A 23,352-nucleotide genomic window follows, 5' to 3' on the forward strand; every position below is an offset into this window, starting at 1 on the left:
CCGACAGTACCTGCCCAGTAAGAGGTCCAGGTACGGAATAAAGCTGTACAAACTGTGCGAGAGTACCTCAGGGTACACCCACAGATTTAGGGTCTACGAGGGTAAGGACACCCAGATTAACCCCCCTGAATGCCCCCCCATCCTGGGGGTGAGTGGGAAAATTGTGTGGGAATTGCTGCACCCACTACTGGATAAGGGTTATCACCTTTATATTGACAACTTTTACACCAGCATCCCACTCTTCAAGGCCCTCTCTGCCAGAGGTACAGCTGCATGTGGCACCGTGCGAAAAAATCAGCGAGGCCTCCCTAAGCCGCTAATTGGGCAAACGCTGAGAAAAGGGGAAAGCAGAGCCAAATGCAGCGACAACATGCTGGTGGTCAAGTATAAGGACAAAAGGGATGTCCTTATCCTGACCACCATACACCGTGACAACAGCACCCTTGTCACTGTTCGTGGGACCACAACACAAGTCCCAAAGCCAGATTGTATCCTGGATTACAATCGGTACATGGGGGGTGTGGATCTCTCAGATCAGGTCCTCCAACCATACAGTGCCATGCGAAAAGCTTACGTATGGTACAAAAAATTGGCCGTGCACATTGTACAGATGGCACTGTACAATGCTTTTGTGCTGTCCCGATCTGCAGGCAATACGGGGACCTTCCTTCAGTTTCAGGAGGTAGTCATCAAGGCCCTAATGTTTGGCACTCAGGGAGGTGAGGGTCCCAGTACTTCTGAATCTGATAGTGCCCGTATTGTCCAAGGTCAACATTTCCCAGGACAGGTTCCCCAAACAGCGAGGACAGGACGATCACAAAAACGGTGTAGAGTATGTTCCAAGAGGGGAATCCGAAAGGACACAATTTACCATTGTGAAACCTGCCCTGAGAAACCTGGCCTTTGCATTAAGGATTGCTTCAAAGCATACCACACGTCCACAAATTAATAAAAATTAGTTTATACCCTGTTGACACAACACACTGTGTAGTTTCCAACATGGGGTCACTTGTGGAGTGAGGCACTTGGAGGTTTAAGGTGCTCACCACATATCTAAATAAATTCCTTGGTAGGTCCAGTTTTCAAAATGGGGTCACTTGTGGAGTGAGGCACTTGGAGGTTTACGGTGCTCACCACATATCTAAATAAATTCCTTGGTAGGTCCAGTTTTCAAAATGGTGTCACTTGTGGAGTGAGGCACTTGGAGGTTTACGGTGCTCACCACATATCTAAATAAATTCCTTGGTAGGTCCAGTTTTCAAAATGGGGTCACTTGTGGAGTGAGGCACTTGGAGGTTTACGGTGCTCACCACATATCTAAATAAATTCCTTGGGAGGTCCAGTTTTCAAAATGGGGTCACTTGTGGAGTGAGGCACTTGGAGGTTTACGGTGCTCACCACATATCTAAATAAATTCCTTGGGAGGTCCAGTTTTCAAAATGGGGTCACTTGTGGAGTGAGGCACTTGGAGGTTTACGGTGCTCACCACATATCTAAATAAATTCCTTGGGAGGTCCAGTTTTCAAAATGGGGTCACTTGTGGAGGATTTCCACTGTTTAGGTACATCAGGGGCTCTGCAAATGCAACGTGACGCCTGCAGACCAATCCATCTAAGTCTGCATTCCAGATGGTGCTCCTTCCCTTCCGAGCTCTGCCATGCGCACAAACAGTGGTTTTTCCCCACATATGGAGTATCGGCGTACTCGTGAAAAATTGCACAACATTTTTTTCTTTCTATTTTGTCCTATAACCCTTGGGAAAACAAAAAAAACCTTGCTAAAGATCATTTTTGTGGAAAAAATGTGTTCTATTTTTTTTTTACGACTCATCATTATAATTTTTGGTGAGGCACTTGGAGGTTCACGGTGCTCATCACATAGCTAGATAAGTTCCTTGAAGGGTCTAGTTTCCAAAATGGGGTCACTTGTGGCGGTTTTCCACTGTTTAGGCACATCAGGGGCTCTCCAAACGGGACATGGTGTCCGATCTCAATTCCAGCCAATTTTGGTTTGTAAAAGTCAAAAGGTGCTCCTTCCCTTCCGAGCCCTGCCGTGTGCCCAAACAGTGGTTTTCCCCCACATATGGGGTATCAGTGTATTCAGGATAAATTGGTCAACAACTTTAGTGGTCCATTTTCTCCTTTTACACTTGTGAAGATAAAAAAATTGTTGTTAAAAGATCATTTTTGGGGAAAAAATGTGAATTTTTATTTTCACGCCTCTACGTTCTAAACTTCTGCGAAGCACCTGGGGGTTCAAAGTGCTCACCACATAGCTAGATAAGTTCCTTGAAGGGTCTAGTTTCCAAAATGGGGTCACTTGTGGCGGTTTTCCACTGTTTAGGCACATCAGGGGCTCTCCAAACGGGACATGGTGTCCGATCTCAATTCCAGCCAATTTTGGTTTGAAATAGTCAAACGGCGCTCCTTCCCTTCCGAGTCCTGCCGTGCGCCCAGACAGTGGTTTTCTCCCACATATGGGGTATCAGTGTATTCAGAAGGAATTGCACAACAACTTTCGTGGTCCATTTTCTTCTTTTACCCTTGTGAAAATAAAAAAAATGTTGCTAAAAGATCATTATGTGGAAAAAAAAGTTAAATGTTATTTTTTTCCTTCCACAGTCCGTTAATTCCTGTGAAGCACCTGAAGGGTTAATAAACTTCTTGAATGTGGTTTTGAGTACCTCGGGGGGTATAGTTTTTAGAATGGTGTCACTTTTGGGTATTTTAAATCCTATAAGCCTCTCAAAGTGACTTCAAATATGATGTGGTCCCTACAAAAAATGGTTTTATAAAAGTTGTTGAAAAAATGAGAAATCGCTGTTTAACTTTTAACCCTTATAACTCCCTAAGGAAAAAAAAATTGGTTCCAAAATGTTGCTGATGTAAAGTAGACATGTGGGAAATGTTATTTATTAACTAATTTGTGCGATATGAGTCTCTAATGCAAGGGTATAAAAATTCAAAGTTTGAAAATTGCAAAATTTTCAAAATTTTCGCCAAATTTCCGTTTTTTTCACAAAGAAACGAAGGTAATATCAAATAAATTTTACCACTATCATGAAGTACAATATGTCACGAGAAAACAATGTCAGAATCGCCAGGATCCGTTGAAGCGTTTCAGAGTTATTACCTCATAAAGTGACAGTGGTCAGAATTGTAAAAATTGGCCCTGTCACTTAGGTGAAAACAGGCTTCGGGGTGAAGGGGTTAAGACGCAGGTTACACATCCATATGCGGTTCGCTTCTCTACGTGCAGCAGAGCACTCAATTTGATCCATCTTTGCAGTGTTGCCTCACAGTGTTGCCTCACAGTGTTGCCTCAGTGTTGCCTCACAGTGTTGCCTCACAGGCTAACGTTCAAAAAAGGCCTCTATTGGAGCTTTATTATGGCTTAGTGTTTTGTTTTTTTCTGGTGACCAGTTCCCTTTAATGACATGAAATGCATCTTTTGACATATGAGTGCCCCATAGCCGCTATAGGGGTACACTGCTGCGATTGTACTGTGTAGTGAGCTTGTATTTCCCCTGCAGGTCATCTGTTAAGCACCGCCGAGGTGGAGTCTGCCCTAGCGGAGCACCCTGCAGTCGTAGAGGCCGCGGTGGTAAGCCGCCCACACACTGTCAAAGGAGAATGTCTCTACTGCTTCGTGATCTTAAAAGACGGGAAGAAGTTTACAGAACTGATTGCAGAAGAACTTAAAAAACAAGGTAAGTTATTCACTGAGCTGTCCTTATTTGTTCTTTATTTTTCTCACTTTTTCTTTAATATAGTTGGTATCTTATGATTTCAAGTTCGTTCAGCTGCACGTTTAATAATGTGTTCTGTAAAGCGGCCGGTCAGGAGGAGGAAAGGCTATTTGGCTTCATTTGGACACCGACTTTCCTGAAATCTGATGATCTACCTGTCCAGTCTTGTAGGTTAAACTAGACTTTAAAATCGTGCCATCCTTAGGGAAATATAGTAATAACTTTACAGTATAAGGGTCCTGTATTGTTCTAGACACGAGAAGCTAGCATCTGGTAATCTACTTCGTAATTGATGTTGCCACTGAGAGTGCCACAGAATAACAGGAGCATTTTTTCCTTTTTTTTTGTCCATTTTTATTTTCCAATGCAACTTATGTGCTGTGACTTTGGCGGTGTTTCTAAAGATATATTTTGAGTTATCCATGTAAATAAAGAACTTGTTTCATGTCACCATTTGCAGTTCGGGAGAAAATTGGGCCAATAGCAACTCCTGACTTTATACAGCATGCTCCAGGATTGCCAAAGACCAGATCAGGTGAGCCCGTGAATAATTCTGATTAATGGCAACCTGTAAATATGCAGGAATAGGTGCAGTCACATAGTAGCCTCCAACACATTGCTTTGATCCACACCAATTGACAGAAAGAATCAATAATTAGTTTAGTTAATCATTACTGACAAAGAACAATTCCAGTAGAACATCGGATGCAATACATTATGTATTATCCGTGCAGTCAGACACATAAAGGTCACCTGCCTTTTCCCGGTGTGATAACGCACTTCCTAATAATTTCCTGGTTGATTCTTGCACTATAATAGTGATATTCTATACACACAGTGGCTTACAAAAGTATTCAACCCTCCCCCCCCCCTTTCCATGCCTTATTTATTTTTGTGACATTACAACCTGTGTAATATCTTTGTGATGTCATTTGTGCGTGACACATCAGCACTAAATAGTCTAAGTTGATGAAGTGAGAAAAATGTAGGCATAAATAAAATTTATGGAATCAAATAACTAAAAATTGGAATGTGCATTTGTATTCACCCATTTGCCTATGAAGCCCCTAAAAATTTCTGGTGCAAGTAATTATCTTCATAAATCACAAACTTTGTGACAGGAAGTGCACCTTCTCCAAAGCGACCTGCAGCTGTAATTGCTGCTAAAGGAGGCTCTACAAAGTACTGACTTTAGGAGGTGAATAGTTACTTACAAACCAAATGCTCATTTTTTTTTTTCCAAGAGTCCGATAATATTTTAAAGGGAACCTGTCACCCCGTTTTTTCAGATTGAGATAAAAATACAGTTAAATAGGGCCTGAGCTGTGTGTTACTATAGTGTATGTAGTGTACCCTGATTCCCCACCTATGCTGCAAAATACATTACCAAAGTCACCGTTTTCGCCTGTCAATCAGGCTGGTCAGATCAGGTGGGCGTGGTGACATCGCTCTTTTCTTCCTCAGCTACGTTGGTGGCGTAGTGGTGTGCGCATGTTGAAGTGACGAATCCACTGCGTGCACGTGTAGAAGCAGCGCGCGATCTGCGCTATTACCCCCTGTCATCTGTGGAGGCGGCCATCTTCCTGGGGCCGCGCGTGCGCAGATGGAGTGCTCTGCTGCACGGGGCTTCAGGAAAATGGCCGCGGGATGCCGCGCGTGCGCAGAAGAGATCGCGGCAGCCATTTTCCCAAAGCCGAGATGCAAGATGGCCGCCCCCACCGATGACAGGGGGTAATAGCGCAGATCGCGCGCTGCTTCTTCACGTGCGCGCAGTGGATTCGTCACTTCAACATGTGCACACCACTACGCCACCAATGTAAAGCTGAGGAAGAAACAGCGCTGTGACCACGCCCACCCGACCTGACCAGCCTGATTGACAGGCGAAAACGGCGACTTTGGTAATGTATTTCGCAGGATAGGTGGGGAATCAGGGTACACTACATACACTATTGTAACGCACAGCGCAGGCCCTATTTAACAGTATTTTTATCTCAATCTGAAAAAACGGGGTGACAGGTTCCCTTTAAATAAATAAATCTGTCTTGGTTCAATGACATTCTTATCTATTGCTCCTGATTGCACTTCCATGCTTTTGTCACATCTGTATGGCTATTTATTATCCATTGCTTATATAGCCGCATAGCATTCCTTGGGGCAGTACAGAGATTCTCAGATCCATAACCACTGCTCCATTTTCGTCCATGGTGTAAATCAATTGTTGTTCATTCTGTTCATTTCAAGTGAACGTATCTGAGCTGCAGTACCATGGCCAAGAGTTGGCGCTGTGTGAGGAGAGGAAAAAAAAAAGCAGACCTGCTTCCTACTTTTATATACCCTCTTAACGGAATCTGTCACCAGATTTTTGCTATGGAATCTGAGAGCAGCATATTGTATAGGTGCAGAGACCCTGGTTCCTGCAATGTATCGCTTACTTTACTGGGTGCTGCGGTTTTGATTAAAATTTGATTTATCTACCAGTTCTACAGATTTACAGATAAAATTTGATTTATCTACCAGTTCTACCCCGTCACAAACACCCCAGTTTGTGACTGGGTGTGCGACAGAGCAAGCAGGGACGGCAGACCGATGAATAATCCAAGAGACCTTTATTGCAACTGAGAGAATATTCCGGCAAACAGTGATAAGGTTCTTCAACTTACAATAAGGCCGCAACAAAATAACAAATCCAGGGCGACACCCGATAATCCGACTCCATGGAAAACAAAACACTAGTTCATAGACAGACACCAGGATCTGGCCGCAGCAGCAGATCCTAGCTCCTCACACCACACAGGTCCCAGAAGAACCTGAAGAAAGCTGATATCTGTAGAATCCATGGTTGGCAGCTTTCTGCCTATGCACAGTGTGCACAGAAAGCTGGAAATCGGTGGGGAAGGTGGGGTTGGACTACATGATAGCAGGTTTACTAGTCCTCTGGGGATAATTTCCCACTGATAAAGCAATGATTTTATGAAAACTACACGAAGCAGACCAGTAAGTGATACATCACTTGAATCATGTTCTCTGCACCTAAATCATGCTGCTCTCAGATTAGGTAGAAAAAAGAAATTTGGTAACAGATTCCCTTTGTCAATGAAGAACTGAAAGCATGGCATTTAACAGGTATGTCGCAATAAAAACGATACTTTGTTCTTGTAGGTAAGATAATGCGGAGAGTACTGAGACAGATCGCTCGCAACGAGAAGGATTTGGGGGACATATCGACTCTTGCTGACCCAAGTATAGTTGAAGTCTTGTTCAGCCAGCGTTGTGAAGCAGCCGCTTGAGGGATCTCCAGCACAGTCTTGTACACGACAATCTTTTATACTGATGCTTTTTATGGACTTAAAACACTTTATAGTTTGTATATTTGACATAAATCTGGAGATATCGGGATCCATTTGTGAAGAAGAGCCCAGATTTGCCTCCTTCGGCTGGTATGGCCCATTGCTTGAGATTGGATCCTGGCTTCACTGTCTGGATTGGCTAATGAGCTTTCTAAATGATGATCCAACAATCTGATGATTCCTAGACCTGTGATCTAATCCTATAGTGATTTGTAAAGACCATGCTAAGACTTTTCTTCTTTTGATCTGGAGCTGTACTTTATTATTTTTTCGCTCCCATCTCCCAGCCCTGAATACTGATTGTAATTAATATATATAATACACCTTTGTACATGAAATGAATGTAAAATAATGTGACGAGCCACCGTAACTATTCTTACTATGTTGCCCTGCGTCAGTCATGTTGTAGGTATACCTTCAAATCAGATCCATCGTGCCGACAGGTCAGTATAGGTCATACCGTGCCCAGTGCATCCAACATAACCAATAGCCTGTGTTACTTGTATAATGATATCAGAGGTCAGGGAAAATCTACAGATAAGGATTCAATGAATTATTGTAACATCGGCTGTATAGGAGTTTCTTCAGCATTCTTGATAATCATGTTTGATCAGTGAAATTGTCTGATTTTTAAAGGGATTGTACTGGATTAGAATAAGGGGTCTCCTTTATTTTTTCCCCAAGAAACAGCGCCACTCATGTGCATAGGCTGTGTCTAGCATTACAGCCCAATGCCAAGGAGATGAGCTGCAATACTAGACACTGCCCATAGGTAAGAGAGGGATTGTTTCTAGAAATTGGGTCACTTTTTGTAATCCTGTACACTCATGTTCAAATTATTTTTATTTTTCCCTTTTTCATAACCTTAGTACCGTATGTTTTATTTGTTCTCGATTTTTAGTTCTGCTGTATTTGTGTCACAGGAGTGACCCATAAGGAATGCTGGTGGATATGTGTCCGACTTTAAGGCCAATGCCATTTTTTTTCGGAGAACAACTGCGCTGTAGTTGAATTCAGTTTTTCAAAACCTGTTCCTAATCCTTAGTTGTGGGTGGAGGAGCTATTGGAAAAATATCTGCGGATATCCCATTCATGTGATATCCATGCACAAATTGCAGGAATGACCTCATTCAGATTAATGGGAGGAACGTTTCAGTAAAATCTGCCACATAAAAATGTCTTTACAGACCAGAAATATAAGAAGTCGAGTTATCTGTTCACCTGCAGAAAAATCCAGAAAGCAAGAAGCACCAAGACGAAATAGGGAAGCCTTGCCCAGTTCTTACCTTGTTTTCCCCAGACAACCCCTCCATATCCTATACATAGGATAGGTGATAACTTATTAATGGGCGTCCCATAGCTGGGACCTCCACCGATCGGCGGACTGAAGCACTTCTGTCCCCTTTAGCGCACACGCTCAACCGCTGCTCAGTTCATCCCCCTGTGCGGCTGCCGAGGATGGCACTCCGCTTTTTCCAGTTTCCTCATACTGAATGGAGTAGTGGTCGGATGTACGACCTGCCAATCTATTTTGTAATAGAGATATAAAAGTGCCCCATCGTGGCTAAAGATGACCTGTTCTCCTGATTGGTGCATGTGACGGCGTCTGGGCCCCCATCTATCAGTAAGTTATTAGGTGAACCTGCAGATAAAGGTACTGTCCGGCTAAAACAAGTTAACTGTCCATGCACATGATTACCTGTCAGCTGACGGCTATCTCTTGATCCCCCTTACACACACATGCATGGTCCGTTTGTCTGAGCATGCATGTGTTCTCTATGGGGCGAGAGGAGCCATCTTGCTGGTTTCTTGTCGTCAGGGAGTGAATCGGGAAGCCCCATATACATTAGCTGGTCAGTTTGTCCTGATGAAATCCGCAAGTGACTGTACGGTAATGTGTATTGGGGCCTTTAGAGACATCGTTAGAGGTTTGTACTTACACTATACTAATCACACGTGGCTTACCAAGTGGTACAACTTATATGGCAATATCATTGTAAATGGCAGATGAAGAGTTTATACGCTGAAAATCTATTTCTAGTGACTCACATATATTGGGCTGGTTGTATTGGTTGACTAACAGCACTTTTCTCATTTCCACCAAAAGCTTACAAAACACAGAATGTTACATTTATGACAAATTTTACAAAACATTTTATTAATAATAATAATAATAATATAATAGTTGGACCCTCATTAATCGGCTGACATGTAAGGGAGACGGAAGGATATGAATGATGGTACATATTGATTTCTTATTCTTACCCAATATGACCTTCTTGCCGGCCAATGATTCATCAGGTCACATCACTGCACAGATGATTCATTCTTAAATTATTTGATTGGTTTTCTTCTTGTACGTTTTGTATTTACTATTGACCTTCTGTATGTAGCATATATGGGTGACCTGTAAATTACGTGGCCTGCAATGTAAGAAAGGGACTTTTTATCCGTTATTGAAATTTTGATGTCTTTTTATGATTTTATTGTAATACTGTGTTTACAAACCTGTTCTTGGGAAATAAATACTGTGTACATAAAAATACTGTAGCGTAAATTCTTCCATTTTATACTAGTTCTGTTTAGACTGGCCGTTCAATATTCTATATGCTCTGAACAATTGTTGGAATGATCTCTGCATAGAATGATCATATTGTTTTTGGCAGCACATAGCTTGTTTACACAAGGCAATTGTTACGACTGTCTGGTGTCCCGGGACCTGGAGCTCCTTCCCTGCCCCTAACACTAGGGGGCACCCTAGCTCGCCCTGCTCTCCGGATTACTTCTGATGGTGAAAATGCCGGGGCCATGTAACTTGCCTTAGCTTCTGAATCCGCCCTCAGTCTGTACCCTTTTCCAACCCAGGGAAGTAGTAATTTACTGTAGTACACCAACCAGACTCACAAGGCAATACTCACACATATAACAGAGGAATGCATGGGGAGTGGAAGATGGGGTTAAACCAGTAGGAGAAGAAAGCGAATTATGACCCACACTCAAAACTAAGCAACAGTGATGGATAAATCCACCAACCACCTTCTCCAAAAACCACCAACAACCTCCAGCCATGCAGCAAAAGCTCCTCTGACAATGTGTTAGCCACTCCCATCTCCTATATAATAATAATTTTATTTATATAGCGCCAACATATTCCGCAGCGCTTTACAAATTATAGAGGGGACTTGTACAGACAATAGACATTACAGCATAACAGAAATCACAGTTCAAAATAGATACCAAGATGACTGAGGGCCCTGCTCACAAGCTTACAAACTATGAGGAAAAGGGGAGTCACGAGAGGTGGATGGTAACAATTGCTTTAGTTATTCGGACCAGCCATAGTGTAAGGCTCAGGTGTTCATGTAAAGCTGCATGAACCAGTTAACTGCCTAAGTATGTAGCAGTACAGACACAGAGGGCTAATAACTGCATAAAGTGTATGAGAACATGTTGCAAGGAACCTGATTTTTTATTTTTTTTTGAATGGGCCACACAGGGATAGTTAGGTTAATGCATTGATGTGGTAGGCCAATCTGAACAAATTAGTTTTTAGGGCACGCTTAAAACTGTGGGGATTGGTGATTAATCGTATTAACCTAGGTAGTACATTCCAAAGAATCGGCGCAGCACGTGTAAAGTCTTGGAGACGGGAATGGGAGGTTCTGATTATTGAGGATGCTAACCTGAGGTCATTAGCGGAGCGGAGGGCACGGCTAGGGTGGTAGACTGAGACCAGGGAGGACATGTAGGCTGGTGCTGAGCCATGGAGTGCTTTGTGGATGAGGGTAGTAGTTTTGTACTGGATTCTTGAGTGGATGGGTAACCAGTGTAATGACTGGCACAAGGTAGAGGCATCGGTGTAACGGTTGGTGAGGAATATGATCCTGGCTGCAGCATTCAGAACAGATTGGAGCGGGGAAAGTTTTGTAAGAGGGAGGCAAATTAGTAGAGAGTTACAATAGTCCAGACGAGAATGAATAAGTGAAACAGTAAGAGTTTTTGCAGAGTCGAAAGTAAGAAAAGGGCGAATTCTAGAAATGTTTTTGAGATGCAGATAAGAAGAGCGAGCCAGTGATCGGATGTGGGGGGTGAATGAAAGCTCGGAATCAAGTATGACCCCAAGGCAGCAGGCATGTTGCTTTGGAGTAATGATGGACCCGCACACGGAGATGGCAATGTCAGGCAAAGGTAGGTTAATAGAGGGAGAACACGAGGAGTTCAGTTTTTGACAGGTTCAGTTTCAGATTGAGGGAGGACATGATGTTAAGGTACCGTCACACATAGCGACGCTGCAGCAATACCGACAACGATCCGGATCGCTGCAGCGTCGCTGTTTGGTCGCTGGAGAGCTGTCACACAGACAGCTCTCCAGCGACCAACGATCCCGAGGTCCCCGGTAACCAGGGTAAACATCGGGTAACTAAGCGCAGGGCCGCGCTTAGTAACCCGATGTTTACCCTGGTTACCATCCTAAAAAGTAAAAAAACAAACGCTACATACTTACCTTCCGCTGTCTGTCCTCGGCGCTCTGCTTCTCTGGTCTGGCTGTGAGTGCCGGGCAGCCAGAAAGGAGAGCGGTGACGTCACCGCTCTGCTTTCCGGCTGACCGACGCTCACAGCCAGAGCAGGAGGAGAGCAGAGCACAGCGCTGGAGGACAGAGAGCGGTAGGTAAGTATGTAGTGTTTGTTTTTTTACTTTTAGGATGGTAACCAGGGTAAACATCGGGTTACTAAGCGCGGCCCTGCGCTTAGTTACCCGATGTTTACCCTGGTTACCAGCAAAGACATCGCTGAATCGGTGTCACACACGCCGATTCAGCGATGTCTACGGGGAGTCCAGCGACGAAATAAAGTTCTGGACTTTCTTCCCCGACCAGCGATCTCCCAGCAGGGGCCTGATCGCTGCTGCCTGTCACACTGGACGATATCGCTAGCGAGGACGCTGCAACGTCACGGATCGCTAGCGATATCGTCTAGTGTGACGGTACCTTTAGAGACAGCGGTAAGACAATCACTGGTGTTTACTAAAAAGGTCGGCGTGATAACAGGAGAAGTGTATAATTGGGTGTCATCAGCATAGAGATGGTACTGGAAACCAAATCTACTGATTTTGTCCAATAGGGGCAGTATACAAAGAGAAAAGGAGGGGCCTAGGACTGATCCTTGAGGAACCCCAACAGTAAGGGGAAGGTGAGAGGAGGAGGAACCAGCAAAGATACAGTGAAGGATCGGTCAGAGAGATAGGAGGAGAACCAGGAGAGAACGGTGTCTTTGAGGCTGATGGAGCGGAGCATAGTGAGGAGGAGCTGATGATCCAGTGTCGAATGCTGCGGAGAGATCCAAGAGAATTAGCATGGAGTAATGACCATTAGATTTAGCTGTTAGTAGGTCATTAGAGACTTTAGTGAGTGCAGTTTCAGTAGAGTGTAAAGAGCGGAAACCAGATTGAAGAGGGTCGAGAAGAGTTATCAGAGATAGCGGGTAAGACGGGAGTGGACCAGGCATTCGAGGAGTTTAGAGATGAAGGGAAGATTAGAGACAGGTCTATAATTAGCGGCACAGTTTTGATCGAGGGATGGTTTTTTAAGTAATGGATGTATGATGGCATGCTTAAATGAGGATGGAAAAATACCGGAAGTGAGAGAGAGGTTGAATATTTTTGTTAGGTGAGAGGTGACAGCCAGGGAAAGGGACTGGAGATGTGACTGAACGGGGTCACTGGTGCAAGTGGTTGGGCGAGAAGATGCAAGGAGCCTGATTACTTCTTCTTCTATAACTGGTTCATATAATCAGCTGAGAGTCTTAGTTCCAGGAGCTCTCAACAGAACAGATTAACCCCTGCACTGCCCAAAGAAATTTACACCGTTTAATACAAAGGTGAAGTGTTTCTAATTAGTGCTGGAGTAGGAGAAATCAGACGTTGCGGTCTTCTGGCTCATCTGTCGCAGTAAACCCGTGACGGCAATGTACTATTTTAAAAGGGGCTTCATCAGAATAACTATGCAGGAAGCACAGAGACTACAGAGGAGTAGTTATTTTCTCTAAAACCTCCTTCAGGTTATTCTGGACATCTGGAAGAACGAATTTCCTTTGTCATGAAAAAAAATACAGTAATGCATAGTGAAGACCATTCATGTATGGGGTTGGTTGTCATCCAGGGGAGTGGGCTTACTCATAATTTTGCCTAAGAACACTGCCATGAATATAGAATATCTAAATATCCTCCAAGAGCAACTGGTCCCAATGATCCAGAAGCAATTTGGGTTAGAGCAATGTTTTTTCCAGCATGACGAAGTACCATGTCACAAGGCAAAAGTGAGAACTAGGTGATGTGGCAAACAAAACACTGAAATTTTGGGTCCATGGTTACGAAGTTCTCCAGATTTTAATCCCATTGAGAACCCGTGATCAATCTTCCAAAAGCGGATGAACAAACAAAAACACAGATTGTGATTAACTCCAAGCACGGATTAGGGAAGAATGGGATGTCATCGGTCAGGATTTGGCCCAAAGGCCACATTCACTATGTGTAAGCCAAAACCAGGAGTGGGTGATAAATACAGAAGTGGTGACGTGTTTCTATTATACTTTTCCTCTGATTGTTCCACTCCTGATTTTGGCTTACAGATACTGATGTAATATACTGAATGTGTGAACGTGAAAAAGCTGATATCCAGCATGTCCGGGTAAATTGGAAAAATAAGGGTTAACACTGTAAATACTAAGTCTTAACAAATACATCAAGTTAATGCAAAAAGTGTAAAAACTTATGAAATATAATTATACTCCAGTAACCATAGAAATATCTGAGAGATCTAAAAACACTGAGGCAGCAAACTTTGTGAAAGCCATAATTTGTATCCTTAAAACTTTTGGCCACTACTGAACGAGATCATATTGCATTTAGACTATCTTGAAGCGATAGCAATTTGTGTATGTACGGCAAACTTCTACAATATAGATACATAAGCTACAATTAGTAAATGATATAGCATTGTAATATAGTTCTATTAGGCTTATATACCTCTAAGTGCCCCTCATGCATCCTGAAAAAAGGGGCAACAGTATTTACCTGCCGAGGTCTCAGAGCTAATGCACTATCCGGATGCATGGGGTGCACTTAGATAGTGCTGGGCAGCCTGCATTATGTAATAGTATGGGCGTCACTAAAGTAACCCCCGGAGGAGGCACGGAGGGTCGGAAGTAGGGGGACATGACTGGTGCAGATGCCAGTGACCAGGTGATTGGGGATATTGGGAAAAGGCAGGGAGAACAGCAAGGAAGGAGGGGTAGGTAGTAAAGGATTGACAAAGGGGAAATGACATAGGGGAAGTGACCTAGGCACGGGGGAGAAGGAGGGAGATCAAGGGGGATAAAAGGACGCAGGGAGGAACCATAACCCTCTTTCACTCCCAGGACAGCCGGACAACAAGCCCCACCCACCCATCCCAGATGAGGAGAAGAAAGACTGGGTCACAGTGGCCGGATCAAATATTCAAATAATGATATGCAGGATACTTATGCAAACGTGTTTAATTTGGCAGTTACCTTTAAGCCCAGGGGAAGGGCAATCCAACGCCATGGTTCCCTGGAGGTTTCCCCCACAGGGGTTTTTTCCTCTCCTGACTGGTGGCGGATGGCTCTTCGTGAGCCTGAGGTTCTGTTATAATCAACGGAATAGTGATTTCAATCCATGGTGCTTCCGAGCCTGGAGGAAAACGCGGCTGGAAGTAAGGCTGGGAGGGAAGAGGCAATGCCGATAGTTTAATCACCAGACCAGGATCGGGTTAGCTTCGAGGGCCCCACCAAGTGTCTTTAATTATTATTAATAATATTGGGCTGCTGTGGCCGTTATTATCCAAAAGTACTGGTGTGGCGTGTTTATTCGAGGGAAAAAGGGGCAAGGTCACCTAGAGTCAACCTTGCGAAGGTCATGGGTTGTAAGCCAGACACTGTGCATTACTCGTGTGCATTAGTTCTGAGGCACAGGCAGGTAAATACTGCTGCCCCTTTTTTTTGCTATGTTAATTCTTGAATTCTTGGAGTATTTCTGATTTATCTTGTTGTAGCTTTGCTATTAAATTTAGTGTTTAGGATTCGTACATGTGAGGTCCCTTGACGCGGGTTGCGTGCTTGCATACTTTGTCCAATCTTATATATAACGCTGTGTGTGTGTGTGTGTGTGTGTGTATGTATGTGTGTATGTCCGGGATTGGCATCTGCACCATCACAGCTACAGCCACAAAATTTTGCACAGTCACACGTCTGGACCCCGAGAGCGTCATAGGCTATGTTGTGAGGCGAAATTGTATCCCCGTGCATTCCAATTCACCAAACAATGTTGCCCCTATCTACATAATGGGAAAAAAGTGAAAGGAAAAGTGTTTATGGCAAATTGAAAGCTGCCAGATGTGAACAAGGGGGACTTAAAGAATGAGAGCGATGGCGCCAAAGGGTATATACCATACAGTTGCTAAGGTGAGGCCCCGACATGGGATACTCACCACACACGGGGATATGAACACACACAAAACGCGCCACACACTACACACTACCACGGGCTTGAACACATATACCACCCTCAGCACACATTTCACCACACATACACCAACCTCGCCACATAAAAATCGAAACACAAAAGTTGCCATTCAAAACTCGCCACGCGCAAAATTCGCCAAATGCAAAACTAGGCTCACGCAAAACTCGCCACACGTGCAAAACTCACCTCCTGGAAAACTCGCCACACACAAAACTTGCACACATGCACAAAAGTTGCAACACATGCAAAAATTGCCTCACACAAAACTTGCACATACTCAAAACGCACCACATAAAACTTGCCACGCGCAAAACTTGCTGCACACAACTTGCTATACTAACCTGTCACATGCAACTCGACACACAAAAAGTTGCTACACGCATGTGGCCACACAAAACTCATCTCACAAAAGTTGCTACATGCATGTCGCCACACGCAACTCAATACACACAACTTGACACCTGAAACTCGCCCTAAAACACACACAAGTCTGGTATTATCCTTCAAAAATAAAAATCTGATTAATAAGCAGACAAACTGCAAGAGCAACAAATGTACCATATAGGAAATACGGCAGCTGTCAGTCACATAACCTGTCTATTATTTGCTTGTGTGAGCTAATATATACTGCCAGGGGGGAGGGCTTCCTGTTGGCTGGGGATTTATCAGGCTGCCAATTTAGCTTACAAATACTGAGGTAAAAATACTGACCAAATGACGTGTGAACGAGGTCTAATACAGGAGGGGATGACATACAGGTACATACTATATACAGGGGGAGATGAGACACAGGTATATACTATATACAGGGGAGATGACACACAGATATATACTATATACAGTAGGAGATGACACACATATATATACTATATACAGGGGAGATGACACACAGGTATATACTATATACAAGAGGAGATGTGTTGTGAATTCTGTGGCTGAATTCACTCCTGTGGTCACAAGTGGTACTGCAGCTTCTGAGCTTCCTCCCTCAGGTGTTCTGGTGAGCTCGTTAACTGCTTCATTACTTAACTCCGCCTGATGCTGCTATCCTTGCTCCTTGTCAATGTTTCAGTGTTGGATCTGAGCTTCTCCTGATTGTTCCTGTGACCTGCTGCTCTGTATAGCTAAGTGCTTTTTGCTTTTTTGTTGCTTTTTTTCTGTCCAGCTTGTCTTTTGTTTTGCTGGAAGCTCTGAGACGCAAAGGGTGTACCGCCGTGCCGTTAGTTCGGCACGGTGGGTTTTTTTTTGCCCCCTTTGCGTGGTTTTGCTTTAGGGTTTTTTGTAGACTGCAAAGTTCGCTTTACTGTCCTCGCTCTGTCCTAGAATATCGGGCCCCACTTTGCTGAATCTATTTCATCCCTACGTTTTGTCTTTTCATCTTACTCACAGTCATTATATGTGGGGGGCTGCCTTTTCCTTTGGGGAATTTCTCTGGGGCAAGTCAGGCCTATTTTTCTATCTTCAGGCTAGCTAGTTTCTTAGGCTGTGCCGAGTTGCCTAGGTAGTTGTTACGCGCTATCCACAGCCGCTTTTAGTTGTGTTTAGGATAGGATCAGGTGTGCAGTCTACAGAGTTTCCACGTCTCAGAGCTCGTTCTTGTATTTTTGGGTATTTGTCAGATCACTGTGTGCGCTCTGATCGCTAAGCACACTGTGTTTCTGGATTGCCTTCATAACACCTGTCATTAGCAAACATAACAGTACAAGGAGCCAAACTAATGATTCTCAATAGAGGGAAAGAAAAAGTTCTGACATCATTTTTTTTTTTTCTGCTCTGTGTTCACTTTTTTTTTTTCCCCTAGACATTTGGGTGATTCTGGACACAGGTGTGGACATGGATATTCAGGGTCTGTGCTCTTCAATGGATAATCTCGTTATAAATGTACAAAAAATTCAAGATACTATTGATCAGAAATCTATGTTAGAACCAAGAATTCCTATTCCTGATTTGTTTTTTGGAGATAGAACTAAGTTTCTAAGTTTCAAAAATAATTGTAAGCTATTTATGGCCTTGAAACCTCATTCTTCTGGTAATCCTATTCAACAGCTTTTGATTATTATTTCTTTTTTGCGCGGCGACCCTCAAGACTGGGCATTTTCTCTTGCGCCAGGAGACCCGATGCGTTTTTCCTGGCGCTCGGATTGCTGTATGATGAGCCTAATTCAGTGGATCAGGCTGAGAAAAATTTGCTGGCTTTGTGCCAGGGTCAGGATGATATAGAAGTATATTGTCAGAAATTTAGGAAATGGTCAGTACTCACTCAGTGGAATGAATCTGCGCTGGCAGCTTTGTTCAGAAAGGGTCTCTCTGAGGCTCTTAAGGATGTCATGGTGGGATTTCCTATGCCTGCTGGTTTGAATGAGTCTTTGTCTTTGGCCATTCAGATCGGTCGACGCTTGCGCGAGCGTAAATCTGTGCACCATTTGGCGGTACTGCCTGAGGTTAAACCTGAGCCTATGCAGTGCGATAGGACTATGACTAGAGTTGAACGGCAGGAATACAGACGTCTGAATGGTCTGTGTTTCTACTGTGGTGATTCCACTCATGCTATTTCTGATTGTCCTAAGCGCACTAAGCGGTCCGCTAGGTCTGCCGTCATTGGTACTGTACAGTCCAAATTCCTTCTGTCCATTACCTTGATATGCTCTTTGTCGTCGTTTTCTGTCATGGCGTTTGTGGATTCGGGCGCTGCCCTGAATCTGATGGATTTGGATTATGCTAAACGTTGTGGGTTTTTCTTGGAGCCTTTGCGGTGTCCTATTCCATTGAGAGGAATTGATGCTACACCTTTGGCCAAGAATAAACCTCAATACTGGGCCCAGCTGACCATGTGCATGGCTCCTGCACATCAGGAAGTTATTCGCTTTCTGGTGTTGCATAATCTGCATGATGTGGTCGTGTTGGGGTTGCCATGGCTACAAACCCATAATCCAGTATTGGATTGGAATTCCATGTCGGTATCCAGCTGGGGTTGTCAGGGGGTACATGGTGATGTTCCATTTTTGTCGATTTCGTCATCCACCCCTTCTGAGGTCCCAGAGTTCTTGTCTGATTATCAGGATGTATTTGAAGAGCCCAAGTCCGATGCTCTACCTCCGCATAGGGATTGTGATTGTGCTATCAATTTGATTCCTGGTAGTAAATTCCCTAAAGGTCAATTATTTAAGTAATCCGTGCCCGAACACGCCGCTATGCGCAGTTATGTGAAGGAATCCCTGGAGAAGGGACATATTCGCCCATCGTCATCACCACTGGGAGCAGGGTTCTTCTTTGTAGCCAAGAAGGATGGTTCGCTGAGACCGTGTACTGATTACCGCCTTCTTAATAAGATCACTGTTAAGTTTCAGTATCCCTTGCCATTGTTATCTGACTTGTTTGCTCGGATTAAGGGGGCTAGTTGGTTCACTAAGATAGATCTTCGTGGTGCGTATAATCTGGTGAGAATCAGGCAAGGAGATGAATGGAAAACTGCATTCAATACGCCCGAAGGTCATTTTGAGTATCTAGTGATGCCGTTCGGACTTGCCAATGCTCCATCTGTGTTTCAGTCTTTTATGCATGACATCTTCCGTGAGTATCTGGATAAATTCCTGATTGTTTACTTGGATGACATTTTGATCTTCTCAGATGATTGGGAGTCTCATGTGAAGCAGGTCAGAATGGTTTTTCAGGTCCTGCGTGCTAACTCTTTGTTTGTGAAGGGATCAAAGTGTCTCTTCGGTGTGCAGAAAGTTTCATTTTTGGGGTTCATCTTTACCCCTTCTACTATCGAGATGGATCCAGTTAAGGTCCAAGCCATCCAGGATTGGATTCAGCCGACATCTCTGAAAAGTCTGCAAAAGTTCCTGGGCTTTGCTAATTTTTATCGTCGCTTCATCTGTAATTTTTCTAGCATTGCCAAACCATTGACCGATTTGACCAAGAAGGGTGCTGATTTGGTTAATTGGTCTTCTGCTGCTGTGGAAGCTTTTCAGGAGTTGAAGCGTCGTTTTTGTTCTGCCCCTGTGTTGTGTCAGCCAGATGTTTCTCTTCCGTTCCAGGTCGAGGTTGATGCTTCTGAGATTGGAGCAGGGGCGGTTTTGTCACAGAGAGGTTCTGATTGCTCAGTGATGAAACCATGTGCTTTCTTTTCCAGGAAGTTTTCGCCCGCTGAGCGTAATTATGATGTGGGCAATCGAGAGTTGCTGGCCATGAAGTGGGCATTCAAGGAGTGGCGTCATTGGCTTGAAGGAGCTAAGCATCGCGTGGTGGTATTGACTGATCATAAGAACTTGACTTATCTCGAGTCTGCCAAGCGCTTGAATCCTAGACAGGCCCGTTGGTCGTTATTTTTTGCCCGCTTCGACTTTGTGATTTCGTACCTTCCGGGCTCTAAAAATGTGAAGGCGGATGCTCTGTCTAGGAGTTTTGTGCCCGACTCTCCGGGTTTATCTGAGCCAGCGGGTATCCTCAAGGAAGGAGTCATTGTGTCTGCCATCTCCCCTGATTTGCGGCGGGTGCTGCAAAAATTTCAGGCGAATAAACCTGATCGTTGTCCAGCAGAGAAACTGTTCGTCCCTGATAGGTGGACTAATAAACTTATCTCTGAACTTCATTGTTCGGTGTTGGCTGGTCATCCTGGAATCTTTGGTACCAGAGAGTTAGTGGCTAGATCCTTCTGGTGGCCATCTCTGTCACGGGATGTACGTACTTTTGTGCAGTCCTGTGGGATTTGTGCTAGGGCTAAGCCCTGCTGTTCTCGTGCCAGTGGGTTGCTTTTGCCCTTGCCGGTCCCAAAGAGGCCTTGGACACATATTTCGATGGATTTCATTTCTGACCTTCCCGTTTCTCAAAAGATGTCAGTCATTTGGGTGGTCTGTGATCGCTTTTCTAAAATGGTCCATCTGGTGCCCTTGGCTAAATTGCCTTCCTCCTCTGATTTGGTACCTTTGTTCTTTCAGCATGTGGTTCGGTTGCATGGCATTCCTGAGAATATTGTTTCTGACAGAGGTTCCCAGTTTGTTTCAAGGTTTTGGCGAGCCTTTTGTGGTAGGATGGGCATTGACCTATCCTTTTCCTCGGCTTTCCATCCTCAGACTAATGGCCAGACCGAACGAACCAATCAGACCTTGGAAACATATCTGAGATGTTTTGTTTCTGCAGACCAGGATGATTGGGTGTCCTTTTTGCCGTTGGCTGAGTTCGCCCTTAATAATCGGGCCAGCTCGGCTACCTTGGTTTCTCCATTTTTTTGCAATTCTGGGTTCCATCCTCGTTTCTCTTCAGGACAGGTTGAGTCTTCGGATTGTCCTGGTGTGGATTCTGTGGTGGATAGGTTGCAGCAGATCTGGACTCAGGTAGTGGACAATTTGATCTTGTCCCAGGAGAAAGCTCAACTTTTCGCTAATCGCAGACGCCGTGTGGGTCCCCGACTTCGTGTTGGGGATCTGGTTTGGTTATCTTCTCGTCATATTCCTATGAAGGTTTCCTCTCCTAAATTTAAACCTCGTTTTATTGGTCCGTATAGGATTTCTGAGGTTCTCAATCCTGTGTCTTTTCGTTTGACCCTCCCAGACTCCTTTTCCATACATAATGTATTCCATAGGTCGTTGTTGCGGAGATACGTGGCACCTATGGTTCCATCTGTTGAGCCTCCTGCCCCGGTTTTGGTGGAGGGGGAATTGGAGTATATTGTGGAGAAGATTTTGGATTCTCGTGTTTCTAGACGGAAACTCCAGTATCTGGTTAAATGGAAGGGTTATGCTCAGGAAGGTAATTCCTGGCTTTTTGCCTCTGATGTTCATGCTTCCGATCTTGTTCGTGCCTTTCATGCGGCTCATCCTGGTCGGCCTGGGGGCTCTGGTGAGGGTTCGGTGACCCCTCCTCAAGGGGGGGGTACTGTTGTGAATTCTGTGGCTGAATTCACTCCTGTGGTCACAAGTGATACTGCAGCTTCTGAGCTTCCTCCCTCAGGTGTTCTGGTGAGCTCGTTAACTGCTTCATTACTTAACTCCGCCTGATGCTGCTATCCTTGCTCCTTGTCAATGTTTCAGTGTTGGATCTGAGCTTCTCCTGATTGTTCCTGTGACCTGCTGCTCTGTATAGCTAAGTGCTTTTTGCTTTTTTGTTGCTTTTTTTCTGTCCAGCTTGTCTTTTGTTTTGCTGGAAGCTCTGAGACGCAAAGGGTGTACCGCCGTGCCGTTAGTTCGGCACGGTGGGTTTTTTTTTGCCCCCTTTGCGTGGTTTTGCTTTAGGGTTTTTTGTAGACTGCAAAGTTCGCTTTACTGTCCTCGCTCTGTCCTAGAATATCGGGCCCCACTTTGCTGAATCTATTTCATCCCTACGTTTTGTCTTTTCATCTTACTCACAGTCATTATATGTGGGGGGCTGCCTTTTCCTTTGGGGAATTTCTCTGGGGCAAGTCAGGCCTATTTTTCTATCTTCAGGCTAGCTAGTTTCTTAGGCTGTGCCGAGTTGCCTAGGTAGTTGTTAGGCGCAATCCACAGCCGCTTTTAGTTGTGTTTAGGATAGGATCAGGTGTGCAGTCTACAGAGTTTCCACGTCTCAGAGCTCGTTCTTGTATTTTTGGGTATTTGTCAGATCACTGTGTGCGCTCTGATCGCTAAGCACACTGTGTTTCTGGATTGCCTTCATAACACCTGTCATTAGCAAACATAACAGAGATGACACACAGGTATATACTATATACAGGAGGAGATGACATACAGGTACATACTTTATACAGGGGAGATGACATACAGATATATATACTATATACAGGAGGAGATGACACACAGGTATATACTATATACAGGGGAGATGACACAGATATATACTATATACAGGGGAGATGACATACAGATATATACTATAGACAGGAGCAGATGACACACAGGTATATACTATAAACAGGGGAGATGACACACAGATATATACTGTATACAGAAGGAGATGACACACATATATATATACTATATACAGCGGAGATGACACACAGGTATATACTATATACAGGAGGAGATGAAACACAGGTATATACTATATACAGGAGGAGATGACACAAAGGTATATACTATATACAGGAGGAGATGACCTACAGGTACATACTATATACAGGGGAGATGACACACAGGTATATACTATATACAGGAGGAGATGACACACAGGTATATACTATATACAGGAGGAGATGACACACAGGTATATACTATATACAGGGGAGATGACACACAGGTATATACTATATACAGGAGGAGATGACATACAGGTATATACAGGAGGAGATGACACATATATATACAATATACAGGAGGAGATTACATACAGCAGGTATAAACTATTTACAGGGGAGATGACACACAGATATATACTATATACAGGAGGAGATGACACACATATATATACTATATACAGGGGAGATGACACACAGGTATATACTATATACAGGAGGAGATGACACACAGGTATATACTATATAAAAGAGTAGATGACACATAGGTATATACAGGAGGGGATGACATACAGCAAGTATATACTATATACAGGGGAGATGACATACAGGTATATACTATATATATAGGAGGAGATGACATACAGGTATATACTATATACAGAAGAGATGACATACAGGTATATACAGGAGGAGATGACACATATATATACAATATACAGGAGGAGATTACATACAGCAGGTATAAACTATTTACAGGGGAGATGACACACAGATATATACTATATAC

The 23,352-nt window shown here is 43.9% G+C and overlaps 1 protein-coding gene across 1 annotated transcript in view; it reads left to right on the top strand.

The window, feature by feature from the left end:
- The window catches only part of LOC138642704 (acetyl-coenzyme A synthetase, cytoplasmic-like), a 69,479-nt gene extending 59,839 nt beyond the window's left edge, over nt 1-9,640 (top strand). The window contains exons 16-18 of the mRNA XM_069731059.1: nt 3,533-3,709; nt 4,209-4,283; nt 6,908-9,640. Coding sequence (XP_069587160.1) covers nt 3,533-3,709; nt 4,209-4,283; nt 6,908-7,035 — 380 coding nt within the window. The 3' untranslated portion in view covers nt 7,036-9,640. The remainder of the gene's footprint in view (nt 1-3,532; nt 3,710-4,208; nt 4,284-6,907) is intronic.
- Nucleotides 9,641-23,352: the final 13,712 nt, after the last annotated feature.

This window comes from Ranitomeya imitator, chromosome 6 (genome assembly GCF_032444005.1).
Source record: "Ranitomeya imitator isolate aRanImi1 chromosome 6, aRanImi1.pri, whole genome shotgun sequence".
NCBI lineage: Eukaryota > Metazoa > Chordata > Amphibia > Anura > Dendrobatidae > Ranitomeya > Ranitomeya imitator.